Source organism: Zalophus californianus, chromosome 7, assembly GCF_009762305.2.
Source record: "Zalophus californianus isolate mZalCal1 chromosome 7, mZalCal1.pri.v2, whole genome shotgun sequence".
In the NCBI taxonomy this organism is placed as follows: domain Eukaryota; kingdom Metazoa; phylum Chordata; class Mammalia; order Carnivora; family Otariidae; genus Zalophus; species Zalophus californianus.
The window spans coordinates 12401981-12421175 of record NC_045601.1 but is presented as its reverse complement, the minus strand read 5'-3'; the positions used below and the strand labels follow the sequence as shown (position 1 = coordinate 12421175).

Here is a 19195-nt window from a genome sequence, read left to right as displayed (position 1 = left end):
GTAATCTTTAAACACTCTTTGCAGCCAAGGATGCGAGCATTTCTTTTGGATTCTAGTTTCTCGGTGGCACTGTCGACTTTTCCTTTCTCCTTCCTTCCTTGCAAGGGTCTTTCAGTGGATCTCTGAAATAGTTTTGTCCTTTTGAAATATATCAGAAAGCCCAGAAATTTCAAATTTTTACTCTGTAAAATCCACTTGAAAAGAGGAGTCATTTGAAGACAATACATAATTTGCTGCTTTGTGAAATTTCTCGGGGGCATAGCCCATGCTAGTTATTGAGCTTCATGCTGTAAAAGAAAATCCACAAAAGTGAAACCGTTTTCTACGAGGTAAGCAGAGTTTTTACCTTAGTTATTCCTGATTAAATGTTTTTTTTTTCCTTCCCAGCTTTTTTAGAAGAAATTTTATGTAATCACCTAGTGTAGCTTTGGCAGTGATTATTTTTACAGTTGGTAGGCGTTGTGTTGCTAGAACAGAGAGCATTGGGAATCTGGAGATACACAGCATGACGACTGTGTGTTGTGCTCTTTGCAATTAAATAATGCTTACGATCTGTTTTGCCCTTTCATTTGTGCAAGGTGGAAAAAAAGGGACATGCACTAACGGTTAGGTGTCAGAACACAGCATGAACATAACTTGCATTTAATATTTAATGCCTGCTCACGCACTTCTCTTAACCTTCTGAGTTTTTTTTACATGAATTCTGTTTAAGAGCTTGCATTATCTAAGAAGCGAAAGAAAAAGATTATTGGACATATGGTTTGTTTTCCAGCAGGCTCACATTGTACATCTTTCTACTTTATCTTTGAGTCTCCTGCATTATTTCGAGATCTGTTTGGTCGTAAGATGTTTTGGCTAAAAAGTGAAATTAAAATACAGTTTCTTCATGAATCCCGGTCTTTCTACATGGCTGCTATTCAGTAGATTAATATGATCATGATCTCTTTTAAAGAGCTAAATATACCTATTTCTAAATGCATGTCCTCTGACAGAATCCCTGACATAGGAATGAACAGAGAGATAGCATCCTCTAAGCAGACCCCATTGTCCCTGGAGATGACTTGGCGTCCTCTTCTGCAGTGAATAAATCCAGGTGGGCAGTGATATAATGGAAAGAAGTCTCAACCGGACGGCTGGAAGCCTGGCCCACCAGACTTTACCACTGCATGACCTGGGGCAGGGCACCCAACCAGTCTAAGCTTACCCTGTCCTCACTTGTGAGTAAGAATAACAGTGCCACCAGCCCTGTGTTGTTGAGAGGATTGTGCACAGTTATACACACACCCTTGAGAGATTGTTAGGCTGAGAGGTCCTCCTTCCTGATGTGTCTCATGCACATACAGCGCTCCGGATGCTTTCTCATCCTGAGCCCCTAACACATGGCTTGCCCGCCTTTGCTGCCTTCTCAGTCTTCCTGAAGGGAGTATCAGGTGGTCAGATCCTGTTGAGCTGTCCCAGGACACAAAAAAGAATTGGAAACGAAGGCCCTGGCCGTCGGGTCCTCTTAGCTGTTTGTCACCTGCACGAAGACCAAACCCACCCGCCTCGGAGCTGGTTTTTTTTTACGCAAAGTGCCGGGCACGGACACCCTTTCCTAAAGGGCTGCTTCCAGAGATGAAGAAAATCATATCTGTCAGGTCTGCCCTTCTCTTTAGCAGGAGTGGGCTGTGAATAGTGAGAAGCTCAGTGAAGCCTGAGACATAGCCTGTCAGGAGGTCTTACAGACTTGTGCCTTTTGGAAGAGAAGCGTCTCTTCGGGGCCTGGAGAGGCGCCGTGGGTACAGGCTAAAACGGATCCAGTTGAGCTGAGTTTTCTGCCCGTCTCTCAGATGCACCGTTCCGCTTTTCTAACACTGTGGTACCTCCATGTGGCAGGGACTTGGCGGCAAGTTTGTGGATTTGTTGGAAGCAACTGTGCTTAGTTTGCATGGGAGTCTAAAAGTCCATTTGATCTCTTTGGAGCTGGTGTGGAATTTTTTCTTTTTTTAATTACTATTTTCCTAGCTCCGGGGGTTAGTGCCCGGCTCCTGGTCTGGCCCTGATCTTTAGGGCTGATGTGTCAGGAAGATGCCAACTCTTTGCTGGGGGTGGCAGGAGGGGACATCACTGCGCCGTGAAGCACACAAGAGCGCTATCCTCTTTGTTGCTAAGGATCGCTTATATACTCTGTTCAGCAGGGTTAGAGATGTTACCCCGCAGTGTCAGATGAGAGAGAGAGGAGAGAGAGAGAGAGAGGAAGGCAGGCAGGCAGGAAGGAAGGCAGAGGAGGTAAACCAGATCTCGTGCAGGGTGTGGGCAGGCCAGCAGTGAGCGGAAGGGTGTTGGGCATTGAGAACCAGAGGTGAGCCCTCCTAGCCAGGAGCTACATGGCAAGGCAGTTTGGGCAGGGAGAGCTTGTCCAAGGGAAGGGGGACAGACAGTGGAGTTGACAAGAAGGCAATGGAAGAAATGTTGCTGGTGTTGACTTCTCCGCACTCTCTCTCCCACTGCTACCCTCGCAACACGGCCGTGGGGCTGGGTCCTAAAGGGGCTTGTGCGGGGCCGGTGTGTCCCTAGCCCAAGCAAACTGGAAGATGGGAAGGGGCTTGCTGCTGCCACGGGCAGAGCTGTGGGCTCACCGGAGCCCAGAGACGCAGAAATTGCCAACAGCATGGTGGTGCCCGATGAGCACTTAGCCTTCGGTGCCTTTGCCAGAGAGGCTCCTGGAAGCTCAGAGGCTGGGGCCGCTTGTCAGATGAGACTTGGCTGCGGTGTAGGGCCTCAGAGAGCCGCGCTCGCGTGCCCTGTACGGGCAGAGGGTATGTTTGTTCAGGCAGCCCAATGAGACTGGTCTGGAAGCCGGGCTGTAGGGTGGTAGCTCCCGGGGGTTGGCCTGGGGCCGGCCATGCCCCTCTTGCTCTGGGCGCAACACCGACTCAGGGAGGCTGGAAGCCTTCAGGAGGCCGCTGGGTCCCCGGCTTCCCCTTCCCTTCTTGTTAATGTGGCCGGTTTCCCTTCCAGCCTCTTGCTTCCTCCTCCCGTTTGGCCGCCTCGCCAGCCCCAGCCAGCCCTCTCCTTCCTGCCTCCTCATTCTCCTCCAGACTTCCCCCTTCACCCTGGTTTTCTGGGAGCGAGCACGAGTTGTCACGGGAGTCATCCTGGGAGTCCCCTGGGAGGGAGCAAGGAGCAGGAAGGTGTCAGGAGGCCATGGCGGCACCAAGGCGTGAATCAGCGAGAGGGCGGGTGGGCTTGTGGCTTGACGCGGCTCTAGAACCCACTGGCAGGGCTGAAGGGATAATTACAGCCCCTCCTCACACTGTCGGGACCGTGACTCACAGGAAAGTGCCCGGGCCTCCCTGGAGCCGGGCCACGTGAAGGCTTTCCGTCTCTGGGCGGGGGGGACTAGCTTTGGCCCACACGGCCTTCCCCGGGCGGGCCTCTCCCCGCTCGGCCTCGCCTTCGAACCCGCGGCGGCCGTGCCTCCGCGCCCAGCCCCTCCGAGGTGAGACGGGAGGACGGTGGGTTTGGCCTTCCCGAGGCCCAGCGGAGGCCCACGTTCGAAGAGCAGCCAGCCAGCCGCTGCATCTTGGGTGGGGGGTGGCAGAGAGGGGCCCCAGCTGCGCTCCTTGGGACCCCCCCCGTTGCCTCCCGCCGGGGGCAAGTCCCAGTGGGGGTGTGGCGAGGCCCCCCGCCGTCTGTGTTGGCTCTAGAGCGGGCATATGCTTCTGCAAGTGCTCGTGGAGGCGATGGCCGCCCCCTTCCTTTGCCTTCACCCTCCCCCTCCACGGTTCCCGCCCTCTGTGTCTCCAGGTTCATTTTCTTTCTAGGCTTCGTGGATTGGAGACAGAATAGTTTCAGAATCATCTCTCTCTTTTTGGAGGAGAAGAAAGCAGGGAGTCTGAGCGGGGAGTCTCGGGCCAGACCCCACCGTCAGTAAATCCCGTTCGCAGGCTCATGCAGGTTCTCGGGGGGGAAGCCTGCGGGACGTGGGGGCTCGTGGGGAAGGACACGTGGGGTTGGGCCCCAAGTCTTACGCTGAAATCCTGCGTCCTTGGGGGAGTCCTCAGACTTCTGCACCTGCGTGCCGAGGGGCGGCTCTGCCGGTCGTGGAGGCCTGTGCTGGTTCTGTTTGTGGGGCTCTGACACCCCGCCGGCCTCGCTCTCTGCCCCAACGCCTGATCTCAAGCTGGCGTTTGCCTGACGTGTGGCCTTTTCTCCTCATGAACACAGAGAGCTGCTTAATAGGAAATTCTAGAAGAAACCGATTAGAATTAGCACTGGTTATTTATTGTCCTTCACACAGTTACTGAAGTAAAAACCCGTAAGACTTAATGGGGGTTGAAGGTCATGGCAAGTGAAGGTGAGGATGGTTAGGTGCTCTATTCCCGTATCCGCTCTGGTCTTTTACTCTCTTACTTGGTTGCGGAAAATAACTTAGAGCAGACCGTTGAGCATCTGATGAAAGCGATGGGCCCTCAGGAAATTGCTCCTGTATGTGACAAGTCACTGCAGTTCTAGGGAGCTTGCTGTCCTTGGGACGTTTACCCACAGATTTTCTCCTTAGGAATCGGTGAGCTCTACGTTCATAATTCTGACATTGAGTAAACACCTGAGTAATCTAGCTGCTGTCTTGACTTAATATTATTAACATTACAGACATAGTTATCAGGTACTAACAGAATGAAAAGCACTGTGTTTCTTTTCTTTTCCTTTTTTTTTTTTTTTTTTTTTGACCCTGAGATCAAGACCTGAGCTGAGATCGGGAGTCAGATGCTTAACCACCTGAGCCACCGAGGCGCCCCTGGCCCTATGATTCTTTAAGCCAAGTGACATTTTGAACTTTGTCTTTATCTTCAGGTCTGATGGGTGTGGTGGGCTTGGCAGTAGTAAGGCCTTCCTTTAATGTGCTAAGAGACATTGAGATACTATTATTACATAAGAACCCCACCCCAGATGGCATAAACCGTTCGGTTGAGACCAAGGAGAATATTGCTGGTGGTGGTTAGACATTCCTACGTTGTTGAACACCAATTACAGCATTATGCCTTGATGTTCTAGCATTTTCAGAGTTTTATTTTCTGTAATTAGTGAAAAAACAATGATTTCTGGGGAGGAGGGGCATAAGTTTCGATCTTGACCCCAAGCCAACATTTTGTAGAACTCCCTTCAGTAAAATCAACAGCTGTCTGTGGGACCAGAGGGGTGGGTGGATGCCCAGTTCGGGGGATCAGAAGGAAGCAGACGATCGATCCCGTGGTTTCCCTGGGGCCGAGGGGAACATTACCCCGGCCCCATCACGTCCGCAAGCCTCGCTCCTTTCCTTGTCTTTTGAAGGAGTAACAGCCACAGTTAGGACCCGATTTTGGCTGGCCACTCTGGGTGCCGTGAATCCTGTTTGTCTTACCTTCAGTATTTACCAAGAATGGGGGTTGGTGTAGTGTCAGCTGTATTCCTTCATTCACTGGGACCTCCCCCACAGAGGCATTCCCCGATGTTAGCCGTTGGTAGGGGGCCTGAGACAGTCCTATCGATGGCTCCGTTAAAGATCTGTGTGTCAGGGGCGCCTGGGTGGCTCAGGCATTAAGCGTCTGCCTTCGGCTCAGGTCATGATCCCAGGGTCCTGGGATCGAGCCCCGCATCGGGCTCCCTGCTCCGCGGGAAAGCCTGCTTCTCCCTCTCCCGCTCCCCCTGCTTGTGTTCCCTCTCTCGCTGTGTCCTGTCAAATAAATAAATAAAATCTTAAAAAAAAAAAAAAAAAAAAAGATCTGTGTGTCAGAGATTGTAGTCCAGCGAAGACTTCGCTTGCCCGGCATGAGCGCAGATGTATCTGAGCCTCAGTGCGTTTTCTTCATGCCTTCCATCACTCACAGCAGATTCTCACCTTTTAATAATGTCCCAGCCCCACATGGTAGCTGCTTTCACTTGCTGAAAAAGTTCTGAGAGGTTGTTGTGAGTCATTTTGCAATTTCCTCTGTAGCGTCTGCTCGGAGCTGACTTTGTGCCACTGCGGCGGGGGCTAGGCGCTGAGGGAGCAGGGGTCTGCGGACCCCGCTGGGAACACTTCACCCCCTCCAGTACTGTGCTCTCACTCCCCGGGGGAAAGGTTGGATTATTAGTTTCATAAATCAGTCTCCTGCTGTTCTTGATAATAGCACGAAGGCCCAGGCAACACAAAATAGATTTGTCACTAATATGGGAGACAGGAGACAACTGAAAGCATGGTTTTTGACGCCCCCAGTTCTGTCTTTTCTCCTTTCCATTCTTCTGTTTGTTGTCACACCTCCCTGTCCCTTCTTTTGTTTGTTCAGCCTCCAAGCATCCCTCCTCCTCTGTGACTCACCTTCCTTCACACTCTCTGATTCTTTGCTGCCACCTAAGTTCTCTTGTCTTTTTCAGAAAACAGATGTCAGATGAGGAAGCTCTTAGATGTGCAATTGCTTAGAAGGTTCTGGCTTGGCATTGCACAGGCTGGGGGTTTCCACAAGTGTTGTGTCACTCGGGGAGTCTTGCCAAGGAGCTTCGAGTTGGTGTTGGAGTTGGCTTTGAGTTGGCTTTGGAATGTTCTAGAATCCAGTACCTTCATGGTTCAGCCACGACAGAGAGGATGATCAGATGAGAAGACTGGCCTGGGCAGCATCAGCCTGCTGTTCCAGGCACCAGGACGGGGCAGGGCATCTCCGCTCTGCACTCCGTTGCCTAGTGAGGTCTTAAACACGGTGGTTTTATAGATGAGTTTCCACGACGGAGAGAGGATTATCAAACCAGTAATCTCAGGTGAGATTTAAAATCAGTTTTCTGTGTCTGAGGCTTAAAAAAAAAAAAAAGTTTTAAATGGACAGTCGGCTGCGGTCACGTTGTGTCTGATGTCTTCTGGTTTTGTTCGCGCTCCTGCCTGTCCGGGTATGATTTTGTAGCTGTCCTCTGGGCTCCGCGCTCCTGCGGAAACATGGCTTTGGTTACTTTGGATTTATTGACTTGCATTTTCTAGAAGGTTGATCAAATTGCCAAACGGTTTATCAAAAATAACTGTCCTAGTTTAAATTTTATGACCTCATTTCTATTATTTAGTCAGGGTTAGATTTTTAGAGATTGGTGGTAAAGTCTCAGATAAATGTGTGTGAGGCAGACATTGCTCATGTGAGATGATTGATTTGAGAGCCTGTCAGTAGGATACAGTCCGGAGTAACGGAACAAACTGGATTATAACGGTGCTTAAGTGGGGCGCCTGGTGGCTCAGTCGGTTAAGCGTCTGACTCTTGGTCTCAGCTCAGGTCAGGATCTCAGGGTCGTGAGATCGCGTCCTGTGTCAGGCTATGCTCCCAGCTCGGCGTCTGCTTGGAATTCTCTCTCGCTCTGCCTCTCTCTAATAAATAAATCTTAAAAAAAAAAAAAAAACCCAAAAAACAAAACACTGCTTAAATCTAGCAAAAAAAAAAAAAATTTTTTTTTTAACTACAGCTGGGAGTTAAAGGGGCCTGCAGGTGGTATCTCTGCTCACTCCGATAGCGCTTGGCAGAACCCAAGCCTAAGAAAGGTGGTCAGGATATTAACAAGGAATTTACATTTCATATTTTTGTGATTTTTCTTCCCAAAGCTACAGTTTTTTAGATACCAGATTCCAGGTGGTATTTTCAGCCAAATATTAGAACTGATAGTCCAGGCCTTTTTTTTTTTTTAAGTTTTTAAATTTTATTTTATTATGTTATGTTAGTCACCATACATTACATCATTAGTTTTTGATGTCGTGTTCCATGATTCATTGTTTGCGTATAACACCCAGCGCTCCACGCAGAACGTGCCCTCTTTAATACCCATCACCAGGCTGACCCATCCCCCCACCCCCCTCCCCTCTAGAACCCTCAGTTTGTTTCTCAGAGTCCATCATCTCCCATGGTTCGTCTCCCCCTCTGATTTCCCCCCCCTTCATTTTTCCCTTCCTACTATCTTTTTTTTTTTTTTTTTTAACATATAATGTATTATTTGTTTCAGAGGTACAGGTCTGTGATTCAACAGTCTTGCACAATTCACAGCGCTCACCATAGCACATACCCTCCCCAGTGTCTGTCACCCAGCCACCCCATCCCTCCCACCCCCCACCACTCCAGCAACCCTCAGTTTGTTTCCTGAGATTAAGAATTCCTCATATCAGTGAGGTCATATGATACTTGTCTTTCTCTGATTGACTTATTTCGCTCAGCATAATACCCTCTAGTTCCATCCACGTCATTGCAAATGGCAAGATTTTGGGTTTTTTTTTTTTTATGGCTGCATAATATTCCATTGTATGTATATACTACATCTTCTTTATCCATTCATCTGTTGATGGACATCTTGGCTCTTTCCATAGTTTGGCTATTGTAGTCCAGGCCTTTTTAAGCCCAAAGAGGATGTGGTAGGTTTCGGACAAGTAATAGGGCCTAGATCTTCTCTCCCTACCCCCATACCATTCTTCCTAAGTGACTGAGAGCCATCCTTGGCCCATGCAACCTACTGGAACAGCAGTCAATAGAAGTCAGTGTAGTTATGGGCACCTGGGTGGCTCATTCGGTTGAGCGTCTGCCTTCGGCTCAGGTCATGATCTCAGGGTCCTGGGATCGAGCCCCGCGTCAGGTTCCTTGCTCAGGGAGGAGTCTGCTTCTGCTTCTCTCTCTCCCTCTACCTCTCTTCCCTGCTCATGCTCGCATGCTCTCTCTCTCCTCTCTCTCAAAGAAATAAATAATATCTTAAAGAAAAAGTGTAGTTGTTAAAGGGTCACAGAGGTACGAGCCACCGGAGCGGGTGTGAAGAGCCGGCTCCTGTCCTCCTGCAGCTCCCGTGGGGTCATGCAGGGCTGTCAGCCCGGGCGGCCACCTTGCTTTGCTGTGCAGCAAGAGATCACAGATGGTGACGTTTAAATGCTCAGGAAGGTTTTTAAAGAATTCATGATTTGCAGAAATAGCAGCCTTCATTCCCCAAGTCAGAGTGGATACTCTCGTCTGCCTGTCCCAGAAAGAGATGCCATGGCTCTGTTTCTTCTGGAGACTGTTAGGGGGCCGCTGCGAGCTTGCTGGGCGTTCTGTGCCTCCCTCACGGCTGGCCGTGTGTTGCTGTCACTTGGCCTTGACTCTGATTGTCCCCCATGGCCAAGGCTATCCCAAACAGCACGTTTGCAGTTTTTATTTGGAGAGTGGGCTATAGAAGAGATGAGAAGATTCACAGGAAGGATTTCATCCCTGGCTGTACTACGGGGGAAAAGCAAGTAGATGTTTGTCTCTTCATTTGCTGTTGCCGGGACAGGCAGGAAGTGGAAAGACAACGTGCTGGAGCCTCTCAGTGCCTGGTTGGCGGGCTTTCGGAAAGTCGCCTCATCTTCTGAATCCTCATATCCGTATTAAAAAGAATAGGACTCCATTTCCATGATAGTCTCGAGGAGGTGAAATCAAAGGAGAGCCATGTGTGAGAAATAGCTTTGTAAACTGCAGGGGGCGCTAAGCCAGGGTGGATGAGGGGGGCTGCTGTAGGTTCTATTAGTCCGTGTGGCTGTAAACACCCTCGTGGATAAGAGGACTCTGTGAGAGTAGGCAGATCCAAGGCTTCTGTTAAGACCAAGATGGGAAGATAGACCAAGCCAACTAGGGGATGCAAGTCTAAGGCAGTCTGGAAGCTAAGATGCTCAGGGAGGACCATCAAGGAACGGGAATGGGTGCAACTGGCTTACAGTTTTCTGAGCGTCTTGGAACTGCTCTCAGAGCTGAGTGCTCGGTCTGCAGCCAGGCACCGGGTGCTACCCTACTTTCTGTTTTTCTAGGTAAGGCAACCAGGAGCCCACGTAGATGACAACTAGAAAGAAAATATGCTTCTTAGGGAACCGCAGGAAAGGGGAGAGGACTCAGCTGGGGGGCAGTCTGGGATTAGGCTGCCGGGCAGCACTGTCCCCGGCAAAGGCAGACACAGCTGGAACTGTTAAAGCCAAGTGTGTGGGATTGCCCCCTTCCAGGTTCCGGCTGTCTTGTCCTCATACAGACTTGCCCCGAGGACTGGTGGCTATCAGATTGATCAAAGCTCTCCCTGGTCAAGAATGTGATTGCAATTGGCGTTTATATGGATGCATTCTTTTCCTTCAAATACAGTGACAGAGATAGAAAAAAAAGGCTCAGTAAATTCTCAGAATATGTAACACTTCAAGACCTTTCCTGCAAAAACTGCTTCAGTAATCTATTATCAGTTGCCAAGAATGAAGCCAGAGACCTAACTCTTGTTTGGGAAAACTGGCATTAAACATGGAAACTGACTAGGATGTTCAGTGAAGACATTAACCACTGAAGGAAGGGTTATGATAAATACACAAGTTTAATTTATTTGATTGCCAGAATGAAAGTGGGCCATGAGAGAATAGTGAAGGAAAAGAAGGGAAATGGACCTGAGCCCAGAAATCAGCACCTCGGGATGGAAAAGTGGCTGAGAGTAGTGTTGATAGAAAAGTCATAGTTAAGAATATGTTTTACAAAAAAAAAAAAAAAAAAAAAAAATTCAGTTGAAAGATACTGGCTTAGAGACGTCTTTAACCAGATAAACATATTTAGTATGAATGTTAAGTGGTATAAAGTAATCATAGAAAGGATTTAAATTCAGGTCTAAATGCCCCGAATCACAGGACAAACAGAATCGTCTCAGCCATCAAAAAGCAACACAAAATAAAGCAAACCCCAGAGAATTTGAGTCATCTTTCGGAGCCTGGATCTGAGCCCGTTGAGCACGCAGGTGTTTGGTTTTGTTTTGGACACAGTTGAAAGCATAGGACATAAAAGGGTTTATACCTCGTGTGAATTAAGATGCCATTTGTAGTCTCTAGAAAAATAGCATGAAATCATCTTCTAAATTTCCCCTTTACTCACTAAAAATGTTCAGAATAAAGGGTTTTAGGTGATGTTGACTTTTAATTAAGGCTAATTTCAAAAGCAGAATCTTTTTTGATTTGGGGTCGTCTCTCTGTTATCAGGACTTGGCAAACTTTTCCTGTGAAGGGACAATAAATGCTTTAGGCTCTGGCAAGCCTTCAGCTCTGCGTTTCGGGGTGGAAGCAGCCAGAGACCTGGGGCAGGTGAATGAGCATGGCGGCCAAGTGCTAATAAAACTTGATCTGCGGCAGCAGATGGAGGGTTCCTCTGGCCCGGAGGCCTTCGTTGGCTGACCCTTGCTCTGATGATCCACCCTTGCCTCTACCTGTTGGTTTTCGGGGCGGGGGGGGGTCATTAAAGTCTCTGTTATACAGTGGGCCGCGTATTTTTGCACGCAGAAGTCAAGGAGAAGCTCATGCATCCCTCTGGATGCGCGGGTTTTAACTGTACATCCGGAGGAAGCCATAGCTTGCTTTCTGGGTGAAAAACGGGAAGGCAAAGACACGGTACCCGGGCGGGCTATATTAGATGGGATGAGCCGTTTTGTGTAAACTACCTAAGAGCGATCTCGAGACACCCGGTCTTTTCTGTGAAGGAAGTGCCCTGTGGTGTAGAAATGCTGCCCTGGCCCTTGAGGGAGCCCCAGGCTCTGCAGCAGGCGCTGGCCTGCCCTCGTTGGGGGTCGGGGGGCAGCTGCGCATGGAGCTTTTAGTGCCGGTACACACAGGTGCCACACGGACACACTGCTGTCCTCCCTCCCTCGAGAGTTGCACAAACTTGGCTTCTCTTCCCACCGGCTGTGGAAGCTGCAGCCCCCGGGCCATGCCCTCCGTGTGCGGCCCCCCCCCCCCCCCCCCCGCCCAGGGTTGGTTCCCCTGGCGCCCTTCCCCCTCTGTCTGAGATGCGCTGCGCCCCCCTTCCTCCTCGCCATCTCTCCCCCTCCCCCGCCCCCCCCCCCACAGGAGGGCGAGGTTTTCATCCTGGGGCTCAGTGCTCCATCCTCAGCACCGAGAGGAGGGCCTGCATGAGAGAAGGCCGAGATCCTGAAGTGCGATTTTTCTGGCTCACCCTTTGGGGGATTCAGAGGACATTTCTTCTTCTATACTTCAAAAAAAATAGCAAAACTTGGCAAGCTAAACTCCCTGTACAAATGTTAACTTTTATCTATCCCTTGTACTGTGGTAAGTATTTTTACGTTTTACCTCATTGACTCGTCACAAGGACCCTATGAAACATGATCCCTGCTTTCCAGGTGAGCACATGGAGTCAAGGGTAGGGGGGATCAGTCATGGCCAGCTGGGTGGTACCTCCAGAGCCCGTGTGCGTAAGCCCTTCCGTCATGGAAAAAGTAATTGTTTCAGAAATCTTGGTCCCAGTGCGTGCTCGCAGGCCCTTTGGCATGAACTTTGACACGTACCCCAGGGGTAAGGAAGAGGGGCTAAAGGGATGGCCTGCCCCACTCGGGGTGCACCTCCCCCGTCCTTCATGCCAACCACGATGCTCACCTTGTCATCCTCTGTCAGGTGTGGTACCTAACAGGTGGCAGGGAGATTGCCACCATGCCTGTCGGGATTGCCACCATGCCATGTCGGGATTGCCCAAAGCCCGCCACCCACCCCTGCTCTCCCCTGAGGGCCCGGTCCCTGCCTCGTGTCTCCCACCCGTCTCCCTGCTCTGCCTGACTCCTCCGGCCCTGGCTGCTCTGGCCCCCAGGTCCTGGCGCACCCTGGCCCCAGACTTGGCTTAGTGTAGAGAACTAATTTATCGTTGAGTGCATGGTGTCAGCATTCGCAGCTCAGACCATGGGAGTCTCGGGCCTGTGTCCACAGGACCCTGCACTTTGGGCGCCGATCATCTTGAATTACTTTGTCAGAGCTCATCTTCCCGGCCAAACTCGGGGCACCGTGAGCGGAGGAACTGTGTCAGTCTGTTCATCACTGTGTCCATAGAAACAGAACACTTTGAGCCTTTTCAACCATCATTTTTTTTTTTAAGTGACAGGAAAGGAGTGCATTTATTAAAAATCTTAAACCACTGTAAAAGAGAAAATTCAAATGAGCCCAAGGATAAAAATATCTTGGTTAACACTGCATACTTGATATATATCATTCCATTTTTAGAAAATCTGTGCATGTATGTTCGTGTGCAGTAGAGACACACAACGCACACATCTCCTTTCTGCCCGTCCCGGTAAGTCGTGGCCGCCTTGAGTCAGCAGCGGCCACGCATCTGTCCCGTCGCTGGTAACTGTCCTGTTACCTCGGTGCATTTCTGTGCCCCGATTTATTGGCTTCATCATTATGTTTCAGTATAAAATAAAGGCTCTCCTGTGACATCAGCTCACATTTACTTTTATGGTTTCCGTTCCCCTTCTGCTTTTGGAAATAGAACCCTTTGGTCTAGAGAACAGAGTACGAGTGTTTCCTCATCCTTTCTGTACCATTTTGATAAATATAAAAACCTATTTCTCTAGACTTTTCCATCCAGGGATTGTTTCACTAAGACAAGTGGCCCCCCAAATGTGAATTTCACTGGTCGACTTGAATGCTTTTTAACTTCCACCCCACCCTGCCAAGGTGCTGAGCACGGCCCCCTCCTCCCCTCCCGAGAACCCCCCGGGGGCAGGCCTGCAGCCCCTGATGTCTGACCTGGCCCCCGACCGGGCGCTGGGGGCTACCCTTGCTCCCTGTGGAGTGAAGCCCATCTCTGCTCCCTAGCCTTCCTGGGAAGTCATTTAGCCCTTTGCACTCCTTCCGAATTCCCGCTGCCGGGGCCATTTGGGGATAATATTAGATCTTTCTGTAAGTTAGTCAGTGACTTTAATGTAGTGCAGAGTCAATTGAAAAGTCCTTTGTACAATTTTTAGATATTCCTTTCTTTTTTTAAACTAACAGGAACTTTTCTTGACAGCTAATTTGCCAGGATGTGACAGCTGACGACATACTTGCACTCAGATTATTGAGTCCTGCAGGCTTCTCGTAGCTTCCAGATGATAAGCGCACTGTAGGAGAACACACAGCATGCAAACCGCACCTTCCCAGGGCTATACTATCCTCGAGGATAACTGTCCATTTGCTCAGAGTCTAAAGCCTGTTTTTTTTTTTTTTTTTTTTTATGTTTTCTGACATTCTTTTTAGGGCTAATAGAAGTAGTAGAAACCTAGCTCTTCTGCTTCTTGTGCTAGTGTAATGAAACTCTGACCATGATCCAGACAGGGACTTGGTTGCCAGCGATGGCTCAGTCTCAGCTGGTCTGCTTGACAGAGGGAGGGGAGGATGCGATGGCAGCTAGGGATCTGCCAAACGGACCCCATATGCTGTCGTAGGACCAGTTACCCAAGCAGGACGAGGGTGTCTTTCCTGGGCGAGGTCTGCCTGTCGGCTAAGTCCATTAAGGATCTTGCCTTCACGTTAACATCTGTTTCCTCTCAACCAGGGACTGCAAGGAGCGCACGCTGCGAATGCTGCCATTTACCTTTAAGTATTTCCCTGTGAGAACTACAGATGATGCAGCGCTTTTCAACCCTTTTTCTTAGGCTGGAGGTATTTGGGGCCCAAGCAGTACAAACAGATGCCTCTGACAGAGGAGTCCGCGGTACCTGCCATCCCTCCATGACCACTGGGCTGCAGACGGAGGCGGGAAAGCCCAGGCCACGCTTGGCTGCTGAGCCTCGGGGCTCCCGATGGCCCCGATGTTCCGTGGAGTAGCTGCAGAATCTCAGACTAGTTCTGGACAACGTGACGTACTTGTCCCACTGTGTTTTTTTTCCTTTAAGATACAAATCCTAGGGCAAAATTGAAAAGCCTCAGGTAGCCATGTCTCCAAATAAGAGCAAAGTAAACGTCGAAGTTGTTACGCCCAGGGGATCAGGTTTTACTAATCTGAACCGGGAGGAAGGGGGTGCGACAGTTTTCTGTGAATGAGTGATGCCCTGAATCCAAGGTCAGAGGGGGCATCTCAGAACCGGTTTGAGAAAGAGGCTCTGCCCCTGCGTTCCTCCAGGGGCACCCCGGGGTGAGGTGCTTGAGCATCCTTAGCCGTTTTGTTGCCACCGTGGAGAGATGGGGCGCCTGGAGGAAAGACACATTTCAGCCCTAGTATAAGGAAGCAGAAGGTCTCCTTAGCCACACATTTAAAACAACAAAACCAAAGGGGACTTTCAGATACCTTTTCTCCTTCTCTCAAGGTATGGTTGGCAAAACTGTATCTTTAAAGTGTACAACTTGATGATTTGCTGTACATAGACATTGGGAAATAATTATCACATCGTGTGTGTGTGTGTGTGTGTGTGTGTGTCAACTTGATGATTTGCTGTACATAGACATTGGGAAATAATTATCACATCGTGTGTGTGTGTGTGTGTGTGTGTGTGTGTGTGTGTGTGTGTGTGTGTGTGTGTGTGTGTGTGTGTGTGTGTGTGTGTGTGTGTGTGTGTGTGTGTGTGTGTGTGTGTGTGTGTGTGTGTTGTGTGGTGTGTGTGTGTGTGTGTGTGTGTGTGTGTTGAGGACGCCTGAAGCACTTTAATGCCCAGGTCTTCAGTGAGACGTTCCTCATCTGTAAATAAGATCAAATCATTTTCAAGCAGGGGTCAGCCTTAGTGTAAGCCTAAAAACCTAAAAAAATTTTGTTTTGGTCAGTATCACTGCTGTATCCTTACAGAACAGTTTTTGGGAAAACTGTTCTCATTTAATTTTTAAAAGGAATTCATATTTGTTTTGTGCTTACCTATAAAAAATGAAGCCCACGGTGAACCCACGATTCTTAGCACTGAGCCTACAGACTGGAAGGTACTAATCCAAGGTATGCACCTGAGGTTGGAGTGTTCTTTCTCCTGCAGAGGCACACGCGGCTGAGCTTCCGAATCCGCGTGCACCCCCAACCCTGACTTGTAAATCTCTGTTGCTTTTAGAGCACGATGGGGGTGGGGGAACGGTGGGGCGTGGGAGCAGCCTAAAAGACGTGGAGGTTGTCTGCGGATGTGTGGGAGCTGCAGGTGTTTCTCCAAGCGGAGGCGGCCTCAGGGGCCAGGAAGCCGTGACCACAGGGGCAGGGGCTGAGGAGCACATCTGCTCTGCCCCATATTCTGCCAGGTACCGGGAGCGGCGGGCACCCTGCAGAGAGCTAGCCAGGAGATGGTCCCGTGCCCTCACAGTCCCTGCCCCTCATCTGCTGACCCCTCATCTGTGTTGTCTCAGTCCCAGTAAGGATTACGTGCCGGCAGATTGGGGAGGACCCCTGCCAGCTGTGTCTGTCTAGCATTCAGCAGGGACTCAGCAAATGTGAGTTCCCTTTTCTCGGCGACCTAGTTGGCCGTTCGAGGGGTGACTTGATGGGATAGGTAAGGCTGCTTCTGGTCCATCGATAAGGAAGTCGACTGAGAAAGGAGCCTTACTCAGGATCGTGCAGAGGACTGGGGGCAGAGCCGGGCTAGAACTCTGGTCCTCTGCACCTTGCCTGTGCTTTTCACCCCCATCCCTGTTTTGGGTGTGAGAACGGCCCAACCAGAGTAGTCACTGTTAATAGACATTGCTTATCAGACACACACAGAATTCTACCTTTAAACAGTTCAGTCGTTGATGACTGTCACTAAGAATAGAGAAACTGAAACGTAACCACCTGGGCAACTCTTGTGGATACAACGTAAAAACACCTGTACAATCAGTCTTCTTTTAGAGTTCCTGCCTCCTGATGCCCAGTAATCGCCACCACCTCCCCCAGACAGTAGCTCGACTGCTCTGCCTTTGAAAGGTGACTTTGTCACACTTGAGCACTTCATTGTGGCACCTTAAAAAGTACATTTGCTATCAGAATCCCCCCGAACATTCACTTTTCCAAGTTAATCTTACCAGAAGTGTTCTCAAAATGAATTCTGATTTTCTAAAATGGCAAGATACTTTATTTTTAAAATCTCGTTATTTTAACACTGCATTGTTAGGTGTGATTTTTGACATCCCAGCAAGGCAAAGCTGTAAGCTCACCAGCTGCCATTAACTTATGGTGCATTTTGTGCAGTATATGTGAGCTTAATATAGATTCTCTAGGCCTGGAAACTATTATTTTTCAGCATTGCAAAATTATATTGTCTGAGCTTTGGTGCAAATACCAGTATAGAGATTTCAAATAAGTGAGTTTGGGAGTCTCAGTATTATTATCTACGGTTGTTTAGCTCAGTTCGTAGAGGGCCAGACCCAGACTACCAGGGCTGTGGGTATGATTCCGTCTACTTCTTCTGTCTCATGAGTTCGGGCCACATCCCTTTTACGTGGCCGCCCTTCACTGTAGACCATGGGGACAGCGTGATCAGGTGGAAGGCAGCACTGCTCCTGGGAGACCCGAAGTAGAGGCTGCTCAACTGAACTGGGAAGCTTTTAGAAAATAATCATAGCTTGAACCCCACAGGTTGAGTGGGTCTAGCCATGGGTATTTTTTAAAGCTCCCGAAACAGCTTAATGTGCGGCCAGGGTTGAGATCCCCTGGAAAGGAGGAGCATGGAGTTTGGAGTGGTCTGGTTGTATTCCCCAGTGATCCTTTATGATCTTCACATCCTGGAAGACAGAAAAGCCACCTTTTGGCTGCACTATTCCGTTGGGCTTTTACTCTATGTCATTAGGCTTTTAGGGCATGGCTTAACAGTGTTGGAATTCCTTCAGTAATGAATCATAAGATTTGGTTGTTTTAAACATGAAGTGAGACATTTTGATAAATCAAGATGCATTTTGATTGGTGCCTTAAGATCCACATCTGTTTTCTTATTTTTTGAGAGTTTACCCGGAATGAATGTCTTCTGACAGGCATTACCAGAAATATACTTGCGTTCGCAGTTAATATGAACCAAAATGTGGATAATGCATATATCAAAGGAGAATCATTAGTACTTACACATGCTTTGAACTGTTTGAGAAGTAAATTATTTTGTATTATATGTGTGTGTCTAGCTGGAAGCTTAGTGCCTGTTCCATGGTTGATCTAACTTTTGCACCAAGATTTATTTGAAAACGAGAGAAACAGTGATATTTCAAGAGCCCCCCCCGTCTGGAAGTCCTGGTCACGGACAACTGGCTGGGAGAGGAGGCCCACTTCACTCCCCTGAGTTGGGCTCTGTGTTACAGTGCTCATCCCCCACTGTCCTTCTGGCTCTTCTGTGGTTCTCCCTTGGAACACGTGTGCTTTCCAGGACCATGTTATGACCCTCTTCTTCCCGAAGCCTCCCGCACACAACCAAGTGGCTCCCGTTGGTTTACGGAGTCTTACTCTCTCATTCGTTCCACACAAGCCTGGGTTGGCTTCCAGTGAGCCTTGGGCTGTGCTTTGGTGTTTCTTACCTTGGCAAGGGGACTGCCTTCTCATGCAGGGCCGGTCTTCTTTTTGGAGACAGAGGGGGCCCTCAGTTGAGACCCACTGAATCGAAAGATTAGCCAGATCAGTGTGGAGGGTAGAGCAGAGAGGGAGGCAAAAGGGGAGGGCCAGAGTGTCCTGTTTCAGCGTCGAGAGACTTTTATCTGTCAGGTGTCAGCTTTTATAACCAGTGTGCATCAGGCCACTGTGGTCACCCACATGCTTGTGTGAGCTGTTTGTGCTCTGAAAGGTCCCCAAGAAAATGAATGGAGCATTAAGAGATGGTTCTGCCAAGTTCAGCTTTTTACCCCAGCCAGAGCGCTAGAGATTAGGCCTGAAGGCACTTAAACTGAAGAAGGGAGAGTTTTAGCCGAGAGACAAGAGTTGCCAAAGATGGATGGCGGTTAGTCAGGTGTACTGGGCCATGCTGCTTTGTCTCTTGGGACAACGGCAGTGCAGGGGAGTTGAGGAGGTGAGCGGGGCGCCGGCTGGGCCCCCGGCCCCTGAGCTGGGCGCTGGGGGCAGTGACAGGGAAAGGCCCCTGCCCCAGACAGGCTTACACGCTGGTGAATGGGAAGACGGGCTGGAGCTTGGATGGGGGTCGGATGGAAGGAGAAAGAGAAGTAAAAAAAAACGCTGAGTGTAATCTGACGATGCTGCAGGCACTGTGGAAACGTATGGGAGGAGACACATTTGAGACTTCAAACCCCCAGCCTCGGGCAGGACCATACAAATGGGCTCCCCTTGAGAAGGTTTTTTCGTGACTGTGCTTAAAAGTAGGAACTTGCACTGACGGCTGGGGGACTGACTCTTCTTGTCCCTCAGTCTGGACGATTCCATTCCCACTATCATCAGGAGACTTCCCGCAAAGCCGGTTCATCCCTCTTCTCTGGCACTCACTGGGTTTTGCTGTATCCCCTGCTTCCCTCTGGGCCCTCCTTGGGGTGGGGGTGGGGGACTCTGCACCCCGCAGGGTAGGGGACATCCCTCCCTTCACGCCCATC

The 19195-nt window shown here is 49.6% G+C and overlaps 1 protein-coding gene across 4 annotated transcripts in view; it reads left to right on the top strand.

The window, feature by feature from the left end:
- The window catches only part of TIAM2 (TIAM Rac1 associated GEF 2), a 191229-nt gene that overhangs the window by 155690 nt on the left and 16344 nt on the right, over positions 1-19195 (top strand). Inside the window, exon 18 of one of the 4 annotated variants that reach the window (XM_035728554.1) lies at positions 11047-11059. The exons of 2 other annotated variants lie outside the window; for them this stretch is intronic. In XM_035728554.1, the coding sequence (XP_035584447.1) occupies positions 11047-11059 (13 nt within the window). Of the gene's footprint in view, positions 1-6482; positions 6754-11046; positions 11060-19195 lie in introns of those variants that run through there. One more of the 4 variants, XM_027602343.1, reaches the window with a different exon arrangement.